The following is a 23130-nucleotide window of genomic DNA, read 5'->3' on the forward strand; positions in this document are numbered from 1 at the left end:
GTCATATCTGCATCATAATGTGTGCAAGGCCATTATAAATCTTGTCTTCTTGAAAATTCCTGCTTCGGAAGCTACATCGTTTGGATTGCCACAGGAATCGTGGGCTCCTCTGAAATTGCCCTGGAAAACACTGGATTACAATCACCCTTCTGGAGCATCCCCTGTTTCCTTACTTGGAGGATAGAACAATATTAAGTTTACTAATAACCTTGGAATATGCCTGAACAGTCATTTTGTACAATAGTCATACCTCCTGCCAGCTAAAGCCATACAGATTGCCTGGTTCTGTGTTCCTGTAGTTGCTTTAAGTAATCTGTGTCCTTAGGTTTGAATCATTTCATTGCTTTTGTGCAGCAAGTCATCTCTCTGCTGGTTCCTTAAAGAGCTTTCGACCTTGCAGAAAAAACAACAACCGCACAATGATGCAGCTTTACTGTTTGTAAATCACAAGAATGTGATTAAAATTGAATTCAAAAACATGTTGCAAATTTCTGCCACGTGATCATCAATAGCCCAAAACCAAAGAATGCTGTGCTTGCATGGGAATCTTTACTTGTAGTTGATCACGTGTGGAATCTGCACCTTCATGCATGGATTACAAGGATTGCATGAAAGGTCAACAGATAAGCACCACCTGCACCGTGTGAACGATGTTTAACATTAAATTTAGCAGATGCTGTGAAGGATGGGATGGTAAAGTGAAAGTTGGTGTGCACATTAACCTCGCAACCTTCCATGCTTGCATTGCAAAATATATATATATATATATATATATATATATATATATATATATATATATATATATATATATATATATATATATATATATATATATATATGGCCCCGTGAGGAGGAGTGATGTAAGTGACATTTTTTAATGATATGATGATGATAGGCTCAGATGATAGGGTAAGGGTTAAAATAGTGCTATTTGGCATTAACTCCAAAATGGCCAATGTGTCCCTTACATCACTCCTCGCGGCGCCTCATATATCTTTATTTATCTCGTATGTAAAGCTCTTATGACTGATTCACTGACTCACTGACTGATATTAAAGATCGGTACCTTCCTGGTGACGTAGAAAGCTGAAATTCTGTGTGCCGATGGACATCGAAGCTGGTACAACAGAAGAAAAAAAAAATAATCACAGAATCGTCGGCCAACTTCCACGACCGAAAATATATATAAGTAAACGGAAAAAATGCAGCTGAGCGACTTGAGACAATGGGGAAAAGCATTGTAATTTTGTGTGCCGATGGACATTGAAGCCGATGCATCGAAAAAGATCACACAATCATGGGACAACATCCGTCAACGAAAAAGAAAAAGAAATTAAAATAAATAAATGAAAAATCAAATGCAGGTGAGCGACCCGAGACAATGGGGGAAACGTGGTTTGTTTGCTCACACAATATGGAAAGCCCACCCCGCTAGTATATACACATATACATTTTTATATATATATATATATATATATATATATATATATATATATATATATATATATATATATATATATATATGAAGACTACAAGAGGAAAACCAGTGATGTCAGTTTTTATAAATTTCAGGGTTATTGCACCTGCCAATAGTTGGCAACATAAGGTTTCCTCTCACAATATTACTTGAACAAATAACCAGGGGTCTCACATAATTTATATGGTATAAAGTTTAGCCGTGCAATGAAAAAACAAGTGTTGTCAAAGCTGAACAAGTAGAAACCCAGAGTTGTCAGTACTTTACTCCTGGTTATCTCCCTTTCATTCATGTTATCTGTTCCACCATAATATTCAGAGTTGAGAAACTAAAAAATGAAACGTTGTAAAACTTTCACAGCATAAACTCTGAGCACTACAATAGCCTATTTGGTTATATCATGGGCTCCGTATTTGGTGCATATTGTGGTTCAAGCCTGGTCAGACCTTTATTGTGACTTTTTATGGGACCCACGCCGTGGCTTAATGGTTAGCATGTCTGAGTACCCATCCTCATTCGATGTACCCACCGCCCAATCAACCTGCTTAGGTATATGAGGGAGTCACATGAGGTGACTTCGGCTATTGCGGGGGTGGTTTATCTTTGGTTTCCTCCCGGTTTTCCATCATATTAAGTAGTACAGAGTAAGAAATGGAGAATCCGTCGTCATATAAGTGAAATACCCTTGAGTATGGCGTTGAACACCAATCAAACAAAAAAACAATGACCGTTTAATGTTGAAAAAAATAATCTGTGATCACCAAAGTCATGTAATGTATGCTAATCACCAACAAGCATGAATTTGCTACACATCCTGGGTTAAAATTGCATGGCAATTATTAAACAAGGGAAGAACCATTGATGTCAGTTTGCAACATTGATTCGTTCTTTGCTCTTAAATTAAATAACACAGAAGCTTGGCAAATGCTACATGCTTAATTTGATCGGCCAATGATCACTCTTCCTTTTCCTGGAAAATAAATCTATATGACAGTTATTAAACAGTCTACCAAAGTCTTGAAACTTTGTTTTTCAGTTTCTTCAAAATTGACTTATCCTGACATCTCTGGTTTTCCCCTTGTGGTCTTCATATGTATATGTATATATATATATATATATATGTATATATATATATATATATATATATATATATATATATATATTTTCCTTTGACCTAATTTTTATATATTGAGGATGCATTGTTGGTTTGTTTCTATATAATGGTTTGTTTCTTATGTGAGTGTTAGTGCTTGGTAAAATATTTTCACTTATTTTTAACATCGATTGTAAAGCAAGCCAATCATGTTTTCTTGCAAACAGTGATCTCAGCCATACAAAAGACATCATGACATCTTTTAAATCCATAAGTCTATGACAGAGCCAGCTCTACAATGCCGTTGGATGACACTCAACAGGCAAATATGAGATGACATAACTGTTGGTAAAAGTCTTCCAAGTCACAGATCCTTTGACATATGGTTGTTCATCAAATCCATAGATGCTGGACCAACTCTATAACCCAAACCTCGCCAAAATTAACAAATTCTTGTCGAATTGGCATATGAAGTACTCGTATTCCTCTGAGATGCTCTTCTTGTCTTATTCTGCTTCAAATCAACGGCCAATGAGTTATGTACCTAACCATAGCTGTTAATTTTCATCATCCGTATAACACTTTTGGCTTTACAGTTTTCGTATGAAGGTTGACAATAACTTATATTCACTTCCTAATTACTTATATTCACTTCCTTACAAACATTCTATACTTTCTTTACTTATTTGCATGAATGATTGTTAGCTTGGCTAAAATACACACACACTATTTTTGTTGGTACATTATTGATGCTTCATTGGTATTTGATTTGCCGACAAAGCATTTGGCTCAACAAGTGATTGATAACATATATGAGGCCAGATCAGGTAGTGTGTGCCTTGGTTGTATTCTGGGTTTGAATCTCAGCCCAGATATCAACTGTCATCCTGCTTTTTCACATACAGAGTCATAGATACATCAATGTCTGCACCATCCCTTATATGGATGTTAGATTTGATGTCTCGTGTGCTCGCATTAGTTGGTCGATGTTAAAATTATCCTTCGGTGGCTTTTGCGAAGAACAGGCGAGTTATCCCCAACACTCTGGCCAACTTCCAAACCCCTGGCCAAATGGGCAGGGGTACTGCATCAGCAGTACAGCTGCAACCTCAGTCACGATGCATTCGGCAGGTTGAAATCAGACTTGAATCCGAGTCCAATATTGCGAACAACATGGAGACTTTTTTGAAAGCACGATGCAATTGAGATGATTGTTATTTGAGGACAACACAATTGGAGCTCAATGGAGAGAATATTGTATTCCATTGGAGTCATACCTGGAATCTGCAAGCACATTTTGATGTGATAAAAACAAAAATATATGAATTGAAAGAAATCTTATTTTATTGCATCATTCGAATCAATCAAATAATTTATTGTTTCCATTGGGATTGTTTATTCTCATTCTCGAGTTAGTATATAAATATGGGGCTATCATAATGTTTGCAGTGTGGGTCTTTAAGTTTTTTTTTTAGCTGTGCCACCAAAGGTGGGTGGAGGTTATGTTTTTACCCCTGTCTGTCTGTCTGTCTGTCTGTATGTGAACAGGATATCTCAAAAAGTTGTGGACAGATTCGGATGAAATTTGGTGGACCGGTTGGATGGGTGACATGCAAGGAAGAATTGATTAATCGTTGGTGAAGATCCGGATCTGGATACTAGAATTTTAAAAAGTGATTCTCCACTATTGATAGTTTCAGCCAAAAATGATATCGAGCAGGATATCTCGAAACGTTATGGACAGATTCGGAGGAAACTTACTGGATGAGTTGGGTAGGTGACCAGAACAATCCGATTAGATTTTGGTTCAGGTCCAGATCCAGATCCAGCCTATCAGTGGGATACAAAACGTAAACTGTTCAGCCTGGTGGAGGTATGTGCTCCAACCAGTGCCATTCGAGTTCATTATTAGCTCGCCTGTTCGAAGAACAGAGAGCTATAGCGATACCCCCGGCGTAAGCGTCAGCGTCAGCATGAGCGTGAAAATGTTAAAGTTTTTGGTGCAAGTTATTCAGAAGCTTGCCATTCATTTAATATGTGTACTAGGATGCTGATATTTGGCAGGGAGGTTCCTTTGGGGTATATTATTGGTGTAGTGAAGTTGAAATTAAAAAATAATTTAAAATGCTTTAAATTTTTGACCTGTTTTGAACTCAACATTTTAGCTCGCCTGTTCGAAGAACAGAGAGCTATAGCGATACCCCCGGCGTGAGCGTGAGCGTGAGCGTGAAAAGGTTAAAGTTTTTGGTGCAAGTTATTTCCTTTCTAATGTTTTTATCTACCACACTATTTTTTACTGATTACAATATACAAAAATACATATATTGCTTTAAAATTATTTTAATCAGACTTCACTGCAATGCTTTATAAAAAACATTAATAGACTAGTCTTTTAAAAACGATAAATATATAAACAGGCGAGCATTGGGTGGCTTTGACACCAACTCTCTGGTTTGTAGCAATCAACATTGAAGTTTTTGGTGCAAGTTTTTTAGAAGCTTGCCATTCATTTAATATATGTACTAGGATGCTGATATTTGGCATGGAGGTTCCTTTGGGGTATACTATTGGTGTTGTGAAGTTGAAATTAACAAATTATGTTAAATTTTTTCAGCTCGCCTGTTCGAAGAACAGAGCTATAGCTATACCCCGGGTGTGAGTGTGAAAATGTTAAGGTTTTTGGTGCAAGTTTTTTCCTTTCTGATGTTTTTATCTACCACACTATTTTTTACTGATTACAATTTTTTAATACATATATTGCTTTAAAATTATTTGGATCAGACTTCACTGCAATGCTTTATAAAAAATATCATTAGACTAGTCTTTTAAAAACGATAAATGTATAAACAGGTGAGCATTGGGTGGCTTTGACACCAACTCTCTGGTTATTATTACCTTAGCCACTTAACATGGGCCGTTATGTTTTCACCCATGTCTGTTTGTCTATCTGTGAACACGATATCTCAAAGAGTTGTGGACGGATTCAGTCGAAACTTGGAAGACAGGTTGAGTGTGTGATAAGAAAAAAAGTTATTTGACTTTGGTGAAGATCTGGATCCGAGAGTTTTTTTTTTTTTTTAAGTGATTCTTCACCATTGAGAGTTGCAGCCAAAAACGATATATAGCAAGATATCTCAAAATGTTGTGGATGGATTGTGACAAAACTTGGTGGATGATTTAGTTAGATGTCAAGAACAATCAGATTCGATTTTGCTTTAGGTCCAGGTGCAGATCCGGCCTATCGGTGAGATACAAAACTTAAACTTTTCATCCTGATGGAGGTATGCACACTACCAAGTGCCATTCTAGTGAATTATTATTATTATTATCATCATCATCATTATTACATATAAGCCTGGTGTTAGCTTAATGGTTCAGGTGGCTGGCCTAATATCTTAGGGTCCTGAGCGAAAGCTCCTGTTTCGTCGTTTAAATAATACCGGGTGGGTTGACAAAATGAGTACCAGCTTATTGGGGTAATAAGTCATTTGAGTATCCTGCATTGGAGTGGTGACCTATCCAGGACTGTACGCCTTAACCAAATGAAACTGCCTGGACAGGCTTGTGTGCCTCACAGCATGAAAGGAATAGTTATCATCATTATTATTGTTGTTATTATTATTATTATTATTATTATTATTATTATTATTAGTTCCTTGCATATATTTTTCAGGCATTTTATTGATTACATAGGATAGGTGTTAAATGAATGATGTAATTCTGGCTTCTGCTTCTCTGTTACTGAAGTATCCTGAAAGTAAATCTTTTTGAGTTTTCAGTGATGCTGTGTGACAACATAAAGTATAATCACACGATGTTAACTTTTTCATTTTTGAAAACATGACTAATTTAGCCACGTTTTGACATGTCGTTCTACATTTTTGAGAATGAATTGAAATTATTGGTTCACTGTTCAATGTGTCATGCTGTGCTCTTTCGAGGCAGTTTCATGTACAAGTGAACATTCCACGTGAAATGTACTATGTACTTGCCGGATACATTTATAAAACAGTTTTCCATGGTGTGCTTTGGTACCATGGATTCTGACAGTCCACTCTACCCCCACTTATCGGCTTTTGACCTGTGCAGGAAATTGCTGGCAGTCTAACTAGTGCCTGGACTGGAGGCAAACAGCCACAACATTGTTCTCCCTCTACCTGCAGGGTAGCGGTCGAGGGAGAACACAGAGTGTAACGCAGGATCCCACAGAAGAGCATTCATTTCTTCCTAAGCCTTGGCGGAAGACTTGTGGGGAACCACAGCCTGTGAGAGAGCAGACCATTGGCTCTGCTATAATGTCGGTACAAAGACCAGAGGGGGAAGGGGTGGGCGTGTTTCTTAAAACAGGGTTCACATTAATGCTGAGTCCTTGGAGCAAGCTAGGCTGCCGGTATTATAACATATTTTGCTATTTTAAATGCAAGTTCCGTTGAAATACCCATTGAATTGGCCGAAGGACGTCTACCTGTGATATGGTTGTGTGTGTGTGAATCGGGCCTGAAAAGAAACCACAGTGCACATCACACCTACAACATTTCTGGAAAGATTAGAAAAAAAGAAGAGGAGGAAAGTATAATGAAAGATTTTCACTGATTTTAATGCACTGGTGTTTTTGTCAAATTCTGATGCGTCACACAGATTTAGAAACTTTTTTTGGTCTTGGGCAGAAAATCTCTCCGTCACATTCCTGGTGTAGTTTGACTGCAGTTTGGATGTAAAAGTAATCATGAAAATGTTTTTTAATCGTAAGATATGTTTGACATCATTACAAAATAGATTTCAACAGGTTTTGCTTTTTCATCCTTTGTTTCATTAGCTTATTACCTTCGTCAACGAAGGTGCACGGAGGTTATGTTTTCACCCCTGTTCATCAGTTTGTCTGTCTGTCTATCTGTGAGCAGGGTATCTCAAAAAGTTATAGACAGATTCAGACGAATTTTCGTGGAGAGATTGGGTGTGTGACAAGGATGAACTGATTAAAATTTGGTGAAGGTGGAGGTCTGGATCCGGATACTTGGATTTTTAAAGTGATTCTTCATCATTAAATTTGAATATATATATATATATATATATATATATATATATATATATATATATATATATATATATATATATATATATATATATATATATATATATATATATATATATATATATATATATATATATATATATATATATATATATATATATATAGTTACGGCCAAGGGTACCGAGTGTATTATGAGGGGATTTAATCCCCGATTGTCCTTGGAAGAGCCGGACCTGGGGCCACTGCTCACAATTAACTTTGTGGTATGGTGGGTTGCTTTAGAACCATGAACGCCACTCAGTTAATCACAAGTTCCAGTGCTAACCATCTAATTATGCCGTTTCACTGCAGGTCACATGGTTTCCAGAACGGGGGGAGCGCGCCCTCGGCAAAGCACCAATCTAATCTTGATTAGATCTTAATTAGGGCGGCCGAGCGTTTTAACCGCTGGTGCGTGCCGCCTATTATTGGATAATTTGTGTGGTAATTACCTCCCAGTCTATGTAGGTTCGGACAATGCTGGATCAATCGAAGGAAAGGACAAACACGGACAGGTTGGAACGTCAACAAAGCAATTTGACATTGCAAAGAAAATAAATAAATAAAAATAACTTTTTATATCCGTGTGGTAAAAATTAGTAAATTCAAATCAATCAAATTAATCGCAAGCAAACATAGAACTAATCAGCCCAAATCAATCAAAATGATTGCAAGCAATTAAATAATTAATCAGGCACTGATAGAAAAAGAGACAACGAGCAGATGCTTATCTCTATGCCTTACTTTACAATTAAACACAGACAAGGGTTCCCAGCAGATCATTGAGGGTGGGGGGGGGAAGAGAAATCGTCTCACTCACTCACCCAAATAGAAGTCGTACATCAAATAAAAACATCCTGAAATGTGTGAGCGTGCCTTGTCCTTTGCCAGCACCCAGCAACCAGGTACGCCAAGAATCAGGTACGCCAAGAGCAGGTCTCGAGCAGAAGGAGCATTATCGGTCCGATAGTCACCCACCGCCAGGAGCCACCAGGAGCCACAACTGACGGACAGCTGTTAGAAGCTGTGAGATGCTGAGGTGCTGTGAGGAAATGTGAGGAACTGAGGCACTGTAAGGTGCTGAAGCTGTCACCAACTCACTGACTGATAAAGCTGTCTGACTGACACTGACTCACTGACGCCAAATGACTCACAAACTGACTCATTGACTGACCCGCCTAGAATGGACCTCTCGTCCTCTTTTTATAGGTAGCCCGTCTGAGCGGGCACAGACTCCAGCCAAATCCACCCCACCCCATTTGCGAATGGTTGCCGTCATAACCCGCGTGTCCCATGATTATTCGTGGCTTACAGTGCCATGTATGTGGTGCTCGACGAACGTCAAAAAGCAGCCATTTGTCAGAATTACCGAGCGAAAACGTGGAGCGCTCATAAAATGTCAACAACAATGATCACTTCAATGTTTCACCCAATATGAAAAAGAGTCAGCGTCTATAGAGCTGCTGAACGGGATGTCAAACGTTGATGGAAAAAGGCGGGTCTCAGCGTCGGTGAAAGAAACAAGTGTCAACGTCAATGTAAAGAGGCGGGTGTCGAGCCTTCGTTGGGCTAATACTATATCACGTGCATGAATGTGTCTGCCGTAAAGAGAAAAAGGAGCTTTCTATAAGAGAGGGAATCTATTCTTTACCCTTCTCAACGCATCACACTTAGAATCCCACCAGACATGGGGATAGGTCTATCCTGGACATGCATTTAGAGAAATAACTATCTGAGGACCTGGATGTTTGTCTCCATTCATTTGGATCGGATTCTGAAATCCGTAACAATACATATATATATATATATATATATATATATATATATATATATATATATATATATATATATATATATATATATATACAGTAAGTCCTCGCTAACCGGAAGTTCGCATATCGTAATTTCGATTTTTCGTAATTTAGTTTTAATGACCAATTTTTCAATTATCGCAAACATTTTATGCCTATCGTAATGTCATTGCAAGGAAAAACGCAAAAAAAAGTTTCAAACTGCCTGCAAAAAACAACAATCACACAGGATGCGCATAAACACACTTTCACTTTACTGCGCATGTACTGTATGCTGTACTGTACGTATTCTCTTCACGCTCGCCTGCATACCTTCCAGTATGAATCCCAAGCGACCCGCAAGTCTTTAGCCGAGCACACCTCGTTTCAAGCGACAACGAAAGGCTGTCACATTGAAGGTGAAATTGGATATAATTAAAAGACATGAACGAGGTGAAGGGACAACGGAAATCGGCCGCGCGCAGCAATCGCTACATCGACTGTACATTCGATCGTTCTAAGTTCGGCAAAGATAAAGAAAATATCACAGATTGCGACCAGTTCGAGTGCAACGACACTAACGAGAATGACAGATGGTGCCATGCACAACATGGAGCGTTTATTATGTGTGTGGATAGAAGATCAAACTAAACGTTGCATGCCTTTATCTCTTGCTGTGATACAAGAAAAAGCGTGTAGTTTGTGAGGGCATTGGCCCACGATTACGTGATCAATTACTTCTCCAATCATGTTGAGAAGTATCTCCAAGGAGAACAACATTGACAACAAATCTTTGCTGCTTGTAGACAATGCTCCTGCCCATCCTCAGCAAATGGAAGACTGGTGTGAAAACGTGCAGGTAGTATTTTTACCACCAAATACTACCTCACCTTTACAGCCTATGGATCAGGGAGTTATTGCTGCTTTTAAAGCCCATTATGTTAAGCATACCATGTTGCAGCTTATCAAAAAAACTGATGAGGACAAGCTATCAATCAAGGAGTTTTGGCGAACATACAACATAAAAATGGCTTTGGAAAACATTGAGGATTCATGGGCGGAGGCGAGTGCCTCCACAATGAACGCTGTGTGGAAGAAAGTGTGGCCTGAGTGTGTCCACAATTTCACGGGGTTTGCTGATGTTCCGTTGATTACAAGTCAAATTGTAGACCTGGCACAGGAGGTTGGTTTGAAGAGGTTGACGAAGAGGACGTGGATGACTTACTGGAGTCTCATACAGAACCCTTAAGCAATGAAGATCTTATGGAGTTGGAACAGCAGTGGGCTCTTGAGGAAGAAGAAGATGCTGTGACACCTTCATCCGAGCATCTCACCATGAAAAACCTCAGCCAAATCCTCAGCTCGTTTGAAAGTGCCATAGAATTTGTTATCGAGCAAGATCCAAATCTTGAAAGGAGCACTGATTTTAGCTGTGTTGTTTATGATGCCCTTTGTTGCTACAAGGAACGTTATGCAGCAAAGAAAAAGAAAGCCATCCAGCCCACTCTACATGCATTTTTCAAGCCAAAAGATGCAGCACCAACTCCATCCACCATCCAGGATGCTCCTTCAACCAGCTGCCAAGAGACCGTTCCTGCTGGTGAAGAAAGTGACAGCACAGTGTCAAGTGAAGAGGGGGACGATTCTGCCACTCCGCAAGTGTGACTTGTCCACCGCAATCAACTCCGTTCCTCCAGCCTCGGGGTAAGTCGCCACGACTCGAGGAGTGTGTTTTGTTTATTTGTGTTTATGTCCAAAAAATTCCGAGCCAAAAACACATCCCCCCTTTAACACATTGCTTTCTATGGGAAAATATGTTTTGTTTAACACAGTTTCGCTTATCATAAGGTTTTCCAGGAACGCAACCCTTGCGAAAAGCGAGGACTTACTGTGTGTATATATATATATATATATATATATATATATATATATATATATATATATATATATACATATATATATATATATATATATATAATATCCATCCATCCATTGGGACCATACTCTGTGCAGAGCGTCAGTGCTGCCGAAGCAATATCCTTGGCTATTGGGCACAATCCTGGACGGGTCACCACTCCGACACAGGATACCAGCAAGCTGGCACTCATTTTGCCGACCTCGGAAGGATGACAGGCCGAGTTAACCCCACCTGATATTAATTCAACAGCTGAGCAGGATTTGAACTCAGGACATGAGGATCTCAAGACCACCACCTGAACCATGAAGCCAACACCAGGTGCATATATATATATATATATATATATATATATATATATATATATATATATATATATATATATATATATATATATATATATATATATATATATATATATATATATATATATATATACAGCTCTGGAAAAAAATAAGAAACCACTCCAAAAAAAGTTGAAATCAGCATCTCTACATGTATGGCAGCCATTCCATTCCAGTGTCTGTTGAATTCTGACACAGGCACACCTCATTCTACTTCGTGAGGTACTGTTTAGGTGATCACCTGAACCGAATCTTATTTGACAAGGAAAAGTATAAAAACCACTGCTGTGGTCATCACTATCCTCTTGCAATAGGACCAGCTGGATGGCAAAAACAGTGCTAGTTGTACCTCAAAAGTAATTGGAATAAAAAATAACTATTAACCATGCCAAAAGAGTTGAAAAGAAAAGTTTTGAGTGAGGAAAAGAAGGGTTTAATTCTGACTTTACTGGCAGAGGGATACAGTGAGCGTCACGTTGCTTCCATCCTTAAAATTTCAAAGACGGCGGTTCATAAGAACAAGGTCAAGCAGCAGACATTGGGGACAACAAAGCTACAGACTGGCAGAGAGCGAAAACAACTTTCCACTGACCGGGATGACCGCCAACTCATTTGATTGTCACTCAACAACCGTAGGATGACATCAAGTGACGTACAAAAAAGAATGGCAAACGGCAGCTGGGGTGAAGTGCACGGCGAGGACGGTTCGAAACAAGCTCCTAGGGGCAGGGCTGAAGTTGTGCAAAGCTAGAAAAATGCCCTTCATCAATGAAAAGCAAAGAAGAGCCAGGCTGAGGTTTGCAAAAGACCATAAGGATTGGACCGGAGAGGACTGGAGTGAGGTCATCTTCTCTGATTAGTCCAATTTTCAGCTTTGCCCAACACTTGATCATCTAATGGTTTGACGGAGACCTGGAAAGGCCTACAAGCCACAGTGTGTCGCAACCACTGTGAAATTTGGTGGAGTATCGGTGATGATCTGGGGGTGCTTCAGCAAGGCTGGAATTGGGCAGATTTGTCTTTGTGAAGGACTCATGAATCAAGCCACGTACAAGGTTGTCCTGGAAGAACACTTGCTTCCTTCTGCTCTGACAATGTTCCCCAACTCTGAGGATTGGTTTTTCCAGCAGGACAATGCTCCATGCCACACAGCCAGGTCAATCAAGGTGAGGACGGAGGACCATCAGATCAAGACCCTGTCATGGCCAGCCCAATCTCCAGACCTGAACCCCATTGAAAACCTCTGGAATGTGATCAAGAGGAAGATGGATGGTCACAAGCAATCAAACAAAGCTGAGATGCTTGAATTTTTGCGCTGGGAGTGGCATAAAGTCACCCAACAGCAATGTGAAAGACTGGTGGAGAGCATGCCAAGACGCATGAAAGCTGTGATTGAAAGTCAGGGTTATTCCACAAAATATTGATTTCTGAACTCTTCCTAAGTTAAAACACTAGTATTGTGTTGTGTAAAAATGAACATGAACTTGTTTTCTTTGGATTATTTTCAGGTCTGAAAACACTGAATCATTGTTGTTATTTTGACCAGTTGTCATTTTCTGCAAATCTTCTTCTTTCAGCTGCTCCCGTTAGGGGTCTCCACAGTGGATCATCCGTTATGAACCGCATAATGATTTGGCATAGGTTTTACGCCTGATGCCCTTCCTGACGCAACCCTGGTCGCCTCTTACGACACAGGGAAATGGTACACCTATTCTAACCGGGCTATACACCGGCCCAGTACACGAGCACTCACTTCGCCGACCTCGGAAGGATGACAGGCTGAGTCAACCTCCTGGTGTATTATTTCAAACGGCCAACAGGGCTTGAACTCAGGAGCTTTTGGATCCCAAGCAACTGCCCTAACCACAGTGCCAACACCAGGCATGTGTATATATATATATATATATATATATATATATATATATATATATATATATATATATATATATATATATATATATATATATATATATATATATATATATATATATATATATATATATATATATATATATACATATATATATATATATATATATATATATATATATATATATATATATATATATATATATATATATATATATATATATATATATATATATATATATATATATATATATATATATATATATATATATATATATATATATATATATATATATATATATATATATATATATATATATATATATATATATATATATATATATATATATATATATATATATATATATATATATATATATATATATATATATATATATATATATATATATATATATATATATATATATATATATATATATATATATATATATATATATATATATATATATATATATATATATATATATATATATATATATATATATATATATATATATATATATATATATATATATATATATATATATATATATATATCTATTTCATATATATATATATATATATATATATATATATATATATATATATATATATATATATATATATATATCTATTTCATATATATATATATATATATATATATATATATATATATATATATATATATATATATATATATATATATATATATATATATATATATATGAAATAGATATATATATATATATATATATATATATATATATATATATATATATATATATATATATATATATATGAAATAGATATATATATATATATATATATATATACATTTCATATATATATATATATATATATATATATATATATATATATATATATATATATATATATATATATATATATATATATATATATATATATATATATATATATATATATATATATATATATATATATATATATATATATATTTCATATATATATATATATATATATATATATATTTCATATATATATTATATATTATATGTTTCATATATATATATATATATTATATATTATATATATATATATATATTATATAATATATATATATATATATATATATCTATATTATTTATATATAATATATATATATATATATATATATATATATATATATATATATATATATATATATATATATATATATATACAGTTGCATAGCATGTTTGTTTCGAAACAACTCTTTCAGGAAGATCTCGCATGACATTGCGAGAAATGTTGGTGGGCAATGCAGCAAAATGGCTGGCCACTCAAGCCTGATTGGGCGATGATGATGCTAATTTGGGCCACATTTCTCGCCCCTTTAATGCACCGTAGCCTTACTTCCAACCTGTTGGCCAAATGGTGTCCAGTCCAGGTGCAGCCAGCACGTCCAGCAGTCTCAGCGGAGATCAGCTGAGTAAGACAAATCTCTACATTCGTGGTCTCCTTCCAGGCACAACAGACCAGGACTTGGTGAAGCTTTGCCAGCCGTGAGTTAATAGTTGTATTTTGTTTGTGTTTCCACATCAGCATTTTCCTCTTGAGCACTTTTTCACTTTTCTAAATGTTCCTTATTAGGTTGGGACGTACCACAATGCTAAACTCATTTTTAATGTTATTTTATATTTTTAACCTTTATTAATGCAGTGGAACTCACTTATTGTGATTACTTGCAATCTTTTTGGAAGAGTGCCCTTTGCCATTTACAGCTTATTACATTGCCTTGACATCTCAACTCTCCTGAGATTATAATGCTTACTTCTTTAACTTTTCTATGTCTACCAACTGTGTGTCATATTGTTTTTGTTGCTGTTGTTATTGTTGTTTACCCCAATCCCCCTTCTTCCCTCTGCTCCTTTTACAACCAAATTAATTTTCTCCTTCCTAATTGCAAACCGAATGTTGGAGTGATTATGTGATTTATCGAATCTCATTGTAGCACGATGGTTGAAGGTATTCTGCTGTTTTATTGGGGTCATGACGTACTTCCCTTTCGATATGCATTGTTTTGAATGTCTTGCTTTGGATGAAACGAATATTTCATAATTCATTGTCTCACCCTTCCCCCGAACCTGCTTCCCCGATATCACCAACATTTTCATCACCGAACCTAAACATTTCCATTGAGTTAAATCTGCTTGCTGGGTGTTGTCTTGTAGTTTCATTACAGCTTATGCATTTCACAATAGTTGCAATGTAGAAAATGCTATTTATCTATTTGAGTTTAAGTTGATATCAAAAAATTCCAAAAATGTCACTCTGCCTTGTTCGATCTCTAAGTTTAAGAGTCTTACCATGAAGCCTTGGTCATGTCTTCTCTTTGGCTACATTTGACATTCAGAAATTGCTCGTGAAAGGTCAACAGGAATATCCTCAAAGGAATTAAGAACCCCTGGCCATGAATTCACCTGCTTTCCACACTCAGTATTCCTCATGGATTCAAATGTATTTAAAGTTCTCAGTCTAGAAGCATTTCCAGGTGTCACAGGTTGAAGACAAGGATTGGATTTTAAAGAGCTAATATGAAATGCTACATTGAGGAGGTTTGCTTCAAGTCTCCTTCAATTTATCTTGGTCACAATGACAAGGCATCGTTCTTTTTATCCAGATGCCATTTCCAGGAGGATGGATATCAACAATTGCTGGGAAAAAATAAATAGATAAGAGTTTGAATCTTATCTGTTTGGCAGTAAAACGACAAGATATCTTGCTCTATCCTTCAAAGCAAACTTCAAAAAGTTTTCAATTTGATCAGAAACTTTTTATTTCACCAAAATGAAAAGGAAGTCTTTCATTGCCAATTTGTTCCACTTGGAAGCACTTGATGTTTGTCATTTTGGTGCTTGGAAGGAACATGCACAAAGCAGAAGTGTTTTTTTTTTTTTTTTTCGTAATTTGCACTTGATTCATGTACGAGGGGCAGTCAATAGGACCCCCTTAAAATGGCGAAATAAATTCGAGAATGTAATGTGTGTAGTTATCGACGACATATGTTATATCTTTGGGTAAGAGTCATGTTTTGCCTGTTTTAGATCTGGCAACATTGAGCGTATGACATCATTGGAGCAGTTCCAAGATGGCAGCTCCCTTCGAAGCATGCACCAGGGAGGAGGAATGTTCTGTCATCCGTTTCTTAGGAAGTGAGGGTGTGAATCCCAGTGAAATCCATCGCAGAATGAAAATGCAATATGGTGACGCATGTTTATCGCTGCAGCAGGTATACGACTGATAAAGTAAGTTTAAAAGTGGAGTTTCTAATGTGGCAGACGCTCCTCGCTCGGGCCGGCCTCACACAGCCAACACACCAGAAATGGTTGCAGTAGTTGAGCGCATGCTAAGGGAAAACTGTCGCATTACACTGGATGAAGTGGTCTCCGAATTGAACATTAGCCAGGGTTCAGCACACCATGTCATTCACTATGTGCTGTGGTTCCACAAAGTGTCTGCAAGGTGGGTGCCCAGACAACTCACACCCAAACTGAAAGAACTCCACTTTTAAACCTCCTGTCCCAGTCGTACACTTGCTGCAGCGATAAACATGTGTCGCCATATTGCATTTTCATTCTGCGATGGATTTCACTGGGATTCACAACACCCTCACTTCCCAAGAAACGGATGACAGAACATTGCTCCTCCCTGGTGCATGCTTCTAAGGGAGCCGCCATCTTGGAACTGCTCCACTGACATCATACTTTCAAAGTTGGCAGATCTAAAACAGGCAAAACATGACTCTTACCCAAAGATATAATATTTGTCGTCTACAACTACACACATTACATTCTCAAATTTATATCGCCATTTTAAGGTTACTTATTGACTGACCCTCATACAAATGACTAAAGCCCAAGTGTCTTGGAAAGAAACAGTCAATCCCAATCCCATTGGATGCCCATATATGGAGCTTTGCTGCTGTGTCGAGCCAGGATATGATCAGATTGTTTTCAAATCCAGAGAGGGTTATTGCTGAGATATTACAGTATTGAAAGTTGAACCCAAACTCAGGGGGTTTTTTTTGTTTGTTTTTTGGCCAGTAACTTTATCAACACTTATTGAATTATTATAATGGACATTTGGCATGCATGATCATGCTTAAATCAAATCAGGGAACTAGCTTAACAAGTCTTGCTGATGATGTATCATGTTGAGCTCAAGCACATTGTAAAGAATGACAAAGTGAAGTGGAATGCTCGGCTCTGAATTGGCCGATTAACCAATATGTGTCACACAATAGTCACATTCATTTAAGGTTTCATTCAAACGATTTTTCTTGCAGCACTGGTTCTTAAAGCAAAGGATTTGTTTGAGTCGGTCATTTTCCGATCAATTATAAATGACTTGCAGAAAGAAAACCTTGCTTTCCAGCAAGGCTGTAATCTCAGCTGAATCGGATGTAATGGCTTCAAGGCATTTGCTTGTTTCTTGATTTCGCCCAACACCTCTAATGGCAACTATTCATCCCAGCCATGTCTGTGGGATCCATCCGCCCACCTCACGCAGCATGAGTAACGGTGCTCATTTTCCTTAGGCCACACTGACATGTGGCAGTGGATCGGAGGAACACCCCTGCAAAGGGCCCCTGGAAAGTATGACCGGTCTGGAAGATGGGAGTCAGCAGTGCACATAAGGCTGGCACGCTTTCTACTCAAACTCCGAGGCAGGCTCTAAAAAATGGCGTTTGTGTTGCCAATGATGTTGGAACACATAGGTGTTTATCTGAAGATCAAAAGACTTGTTCAGTCAATGGCCAGGTGGCCTGTCACTCGTTTGAAAACTGCATAGGAATTGGAAAGCATTTATGCCAATGTCTTTTTCATGTGAAATGTCATGGAATTTTATTATATATATATATATATATATATATATATATATATATATATATATATATATATATATATATATATATATGAAATGGTCATTAATATTTCTTTGCATTCTGTTCAAAAACAATGATTTCATTCACATACTCTGATCAAGTTTACCTTTATCTCACATTTATCAAGTGACACGTGAGAATATCTTCAACATGTAACAAGAAAGGTTGCTGGCACTTAATCATGGATGGACAATGAAAATGAACTGGAAACTCGTATTTCTCTGAGAGTACTGTACAAACTGTGACAAGCAGGCACCTTAACATCTCAGAATACCAGACAGCAGCTTGTAATAAGAACATTTCAGACCGAAAGGCCTCGGGGAAACTGCTGTGTGTTTAGTATCTTCACATGGAAGAACACAATCCTATCTTTCCTACCCTACCTTGAAAGAGGATTTAATTTTCCGGAAAAATATCTTTCATTGTAAGCTTGTAGACAAGCATGCAGCTATGAAATGACAAATGTAAAAACTCGATAAGAAATTTGATAAAATTGTACGAGCTGCACTTTCTCTGTGGTTGCTTTCGCAGCAGAATGAAGAACAATGGATGTTCATCTCAAGTAATCACAAATTTCATCAAAACCTTTGTTTTGTTGACAGATCGATGTTGACCACCATATTTAAAGTCTTCGATGTTCGACACAGGATACAATGCACACAAAACTTGATGCTGCTTTGGCATCATATTTCCTGGGAAAATGAATCGCATAACAGGTGCACCGATGTCAGGGCGTTCGTCTGAAATTGCATCGGAAGCTTGTACAGTATGCGCAAGGGGGATACGAGGTCACATGGGATTGCTGTGTCAGCTGGTGCTGTGGGTAATTTTGTTCACCATCAAATGGAAACATTTCTACAATTATGTTTCTCATGCCCTAAAAAGGCTTTAAGATTATTTCTTGACCACTGACTTAAGTCGTACATCTCGGCGTGTTACTTCTCAGCATCGTTCGTTTGTTCAGAGATCTGTTTCTGTCATGAATCAATGTGGACGATGTTGGAATGGCATCTCGAAGGAAGCTCTCATTTAGACATCTACCACTGGGAAATGGTTAAGTGCAAACCTAGGAATGAATAGAGGTCATTGAAGGGGAAGGCCACTATTTTTGCCGATGTATTAAGGAAGGGATTGGGAACAGCAGGAGATGTGCACAGAATATTTCTCTTCCCACACTTTGTGTATTCTCATTTGGAAGCATTTAGCTTTCTCTTGTGAGGTGGTGTTTTAGGTCATGTTATGTTTGTAATCAGAGTAGATAAGCTGAACCTTGGATTTTCTTCGTGTGGTTTATGTGCTTCGGTTCCATTGCATAACCTTCCATTTTGCTCATGTACATATTTGAGGTGTTTAGTGCAGAAAGATGTGTTGATTGGTTCAACTTAAAGTGAAAAAACGTATTTTTATTTTACAACGTTATTGCATCCATCCGCCGCCGTAGGTGAACGGAGGTCATGCTTTCTCCCCTATCTCTTTGTCTGTTTGTTTGTCTGTCTGTGAGCAGGATGTCTCAAAAAGTTATGAATGGGTGGAATTTGATGGACAGGTTGGTAGTGTGACAAGGACTAATTGATTCGATTTTGGTGAAGACCCGACTCCGGATCCAAACACGATAACTTTTAAATTTTTCAAATGGTTCTTCACCAATGAGAGTTGAAATCAAAAACTATATATCTCACGATATTTCAAAATGTTGTGGACGGTTTATGACAACACTTGGTGGATGACTTGGTTAGGTGACAATAACAAGCCGATTAGGTTTTGGTTAAGGTCCAGATACCTGTCAGTGGGATACAAAACGTAAACTGTTCAGCCGAGCGGAGGTACGTGCTCTACTGAGTTCCGTTCTAGTTTTGTTTGTTTTTATTGCCTTTTTATGGAGTTAAGCATTTGGAGTATTTGTAAGTTAGTGTTCAAGTGTGTTGGGAAGTCGATTTTAATTCGTGTGGAGTTTTTAATATACTCCTTTCTTTCTTCGTAAACAAAGTGTATTGGTCAGGTGAGCATGTTTCCACATGCTCGAGTTTTGTTCTTGTTTGGAGATGCTGCTTGGCATAACTCAAGCAATTACTCTTCTGAGATGCAGGTTCAAATATAGAAAAGCACCAGTGAAGGTTTCCTCTTGTATTCGTTGCTGTAATTACAGCCTCACTGTCTCTTCTGATTGAACATAATGCACTACAGAAACAAGGCGCCACATACCGTGAGAGTAAAATCGGTGAATAAAATATAACCACACAAAATGTCTCAGAATGAACTGTAATGAACGTTCGGCAGGCTTTACTATTTGTATTAGGCACACCTGTCAATTTGGAAGAATAGCTAAATAATTCATGTTTGTTATTGACTAATTCCGTCTGGAGCATGCCTCGGCACAGTGCCTTAACCGGGGATGCTGTCTTAAAAGGTAGAGCAGAATTGAAATGGGATAAGTGCGCTCACTGTGGTCCTCCGAAGTGTCCCTTTGATGTGTATTTGTACACAAAGCCATGAGCCAAAACTAATGAAAAGCCGAAAGGTCATAATGTTGTCAAAATTATATTCAAGCTAAATATAACCTGTGCCAAAAAGCTTCACCTTTTTATTTTTTTGTTACTATTATAATTATCCTCATGTTTTTTTTTGAAAGAAACGGGAGGGATATTATAATCGGCACTGTCTGTCTGTGTCTATCTATCTGTCTATTTTTCCAGCCGTCACGCTATCTCCTCATAAATGGTTGTGCAGAAATACACTGAACTTCGTAGTTATGATCACCACATGGCAAGAAGGTAGGTGCAAGAGCAGTATCATTTTGGCACTGGCCCCTGGAGCGGGGTCAAAAGGTCAAATGCAGAAAAATGCAATTATGGGCACATTTTAAAATGAAACTTTGTAAATCCAATCAGCATTGGGGGACACATGGAATACATAACGATTTTTTGGATTTGACCCCGGCTGCTGCCCCAGGGGTCAAAACGGGGGTCAAAACAAACAAAAAAAACTCAAAATTTGGTCTTGCATCATTCATGGTGGAACTTTTTGCCACCTTTCAACTTTTTTTTGAGATGGGAAGTGTGGGAATTTGTGATGGAACGCCATCAATTTCGCTCTCATGTTTTTGGTTTTTTTAAAGTTTATGTGGAATTGGAATTCCAGATAAGGTATTGCCATTGTGCACCGTTCATCCGTCTGTCCATCCGTCTCCTATTTCGACCTCTCCGGCCAAACCGCTTGGCCGAGCTGGCTGAAATTTGGCAGCAAGGTTCCGCTCCTGACTGGTAATCGGGATTGCAAAGCTCGTTCTGGTGACGTGACTTTATGTCAAAATGTCAGACTTAATAAATTCCTTCAAAAATCATCTTCTCCAGACGCACCAGTCAGAATGCTACCAAATTCGGACTACAACTTCAAGGTAGGGTCCTGAATGTTAAATTGCAGAGGTCATGCCGATCACATCACCGGAAGTGTATCAAAAAGACAAAGTAAATTTCTTCAAAAATCTTCTTGTTCAGACCAACCAGTCAGAATGCTACCAAATTTGGGTTAAAACATTAGGCCAGGACCCAGATAAGCTGCAGGTGCTGTGGTCCTTTTTTGTGTTCAGAGTCGAGGCTCATAGAGGAGCTAGATGAACACCTGAAACCAAAGTAAAATTGATATGCCTTCCTAATGCATCAATAACCTTCCTTCCACACAAAAGTATTGTTCATAAATGTATATTTTTAATTTTAATGGAGCTCACCATTCAAAAGGCCAAAGGCCACTCTCAGCGGGTGCTACTCAAGGAAAGTTTAAGAGAGATCAGATAATGTACCATGCTCTATACAGAGCCTCGGTCCTGCCGAAGCAGTTTCTTGGCTTGTGTTACATCCCAGACTGGACGCCACTTCGACACAGGGAATTTGGAATTTAGCTACGGTGCGGGTGATAGCTCGCCTTCTCTTCAAAAAGGATACCGTGGGATCTTTAACATCCATCAACTAATGCCGGCAGACTGGAGACCCAATTTAACATCCATGGGAGGGATGGCACACACATTGATGAGTTTAAGAGAAAGGACAGAAGAAAGTTAACATTCCTCTTAAATTGCAGAAGGTTATAGGATGAGGGAAAGCAGGACACTGGCAAGGAGTTCCAGAGGAGAGCAACATGATGGTAGAAGCTGGAGGAGTATGAAACTGTGTTGGCCCTGGGATTTCCTCCATTTTTCTGCAGATTTGTACGAATTTTTTTTCTATTTATTATTTCCTTCATATTTTCTTCCTTCTCCAACCATGTTGATGTTTTTATTGTACCCTAATTATAGAGGTGGCATATGATAGCTCAGTTGGCAGTTTTATCACCATTCGGTGTTAATTCCATTCCAGATGGAATGAGGATAATGAAAAACTGCTGGTAAAACCAAGAAAAAGCAACAAAATCAGACATAATGCCAACAGAGGACATTGCGTAGGAGTGAGTGTGTTGTAGGAGTAATAGTTGCACTACTACTACTACCACCATGACAACAAGTTTAACAGCTGCAATTAGTCACACCAACTTGTGTGGTTGGCCAAGAGGGAGTTTGGATCAATTTTTTTCACAAACTAGCTGCCAAGGCCTGTCTTTCAATTGAAGACCCGGTCAGCCGGGCACATTTGTGGCCCAGGTGTGTTTTGAACTTGCATTTATGCTGGTGCTGCC

At 37.9% G+C, this 23130-nt stretch overlaps 1 protein-coding gene across 6 annotated transcripts in view; it reads left to right on the forward strand.

Annotated features, from left to right (window-relative positions):
• The window catches only part of LOC147029431 (RNA-binding motif, single-stranded-interacting protein 3-like), a 371659-nt gene that overhangs the window by 31967 nt on the left and 316562 nt on the right, over positions 1–23130 (forward strand). For all 6 annotated transcript variants that reach the window (XM_085872471.1, XM_085872473.1, XM_085872474.1 and 3 more), the window contains exon 2: positions 14928–15082. In XM_085872471.1, coding sequence (XP_085728597.1) covers positions 14928–15082 — 155 coding nt within the window. The remainder of the gene's footprint in view (positions 1–14927; positions 15083–23130) is intronic.

Source organism: Eptatretus burgeri, chromosome 3, assembly GCF_056783735.1.
Source record: "Eptatretus burgeri isolate ZD-2024b chromosome 3, Ebu_testis_v1, whole genome shotgun sequence".
NCBI lineage: Eukaryota > Metazoa > Chordata > Myxini > Myxiniformes > Myxinidae > Eptatretus > Eptatretus burgeri.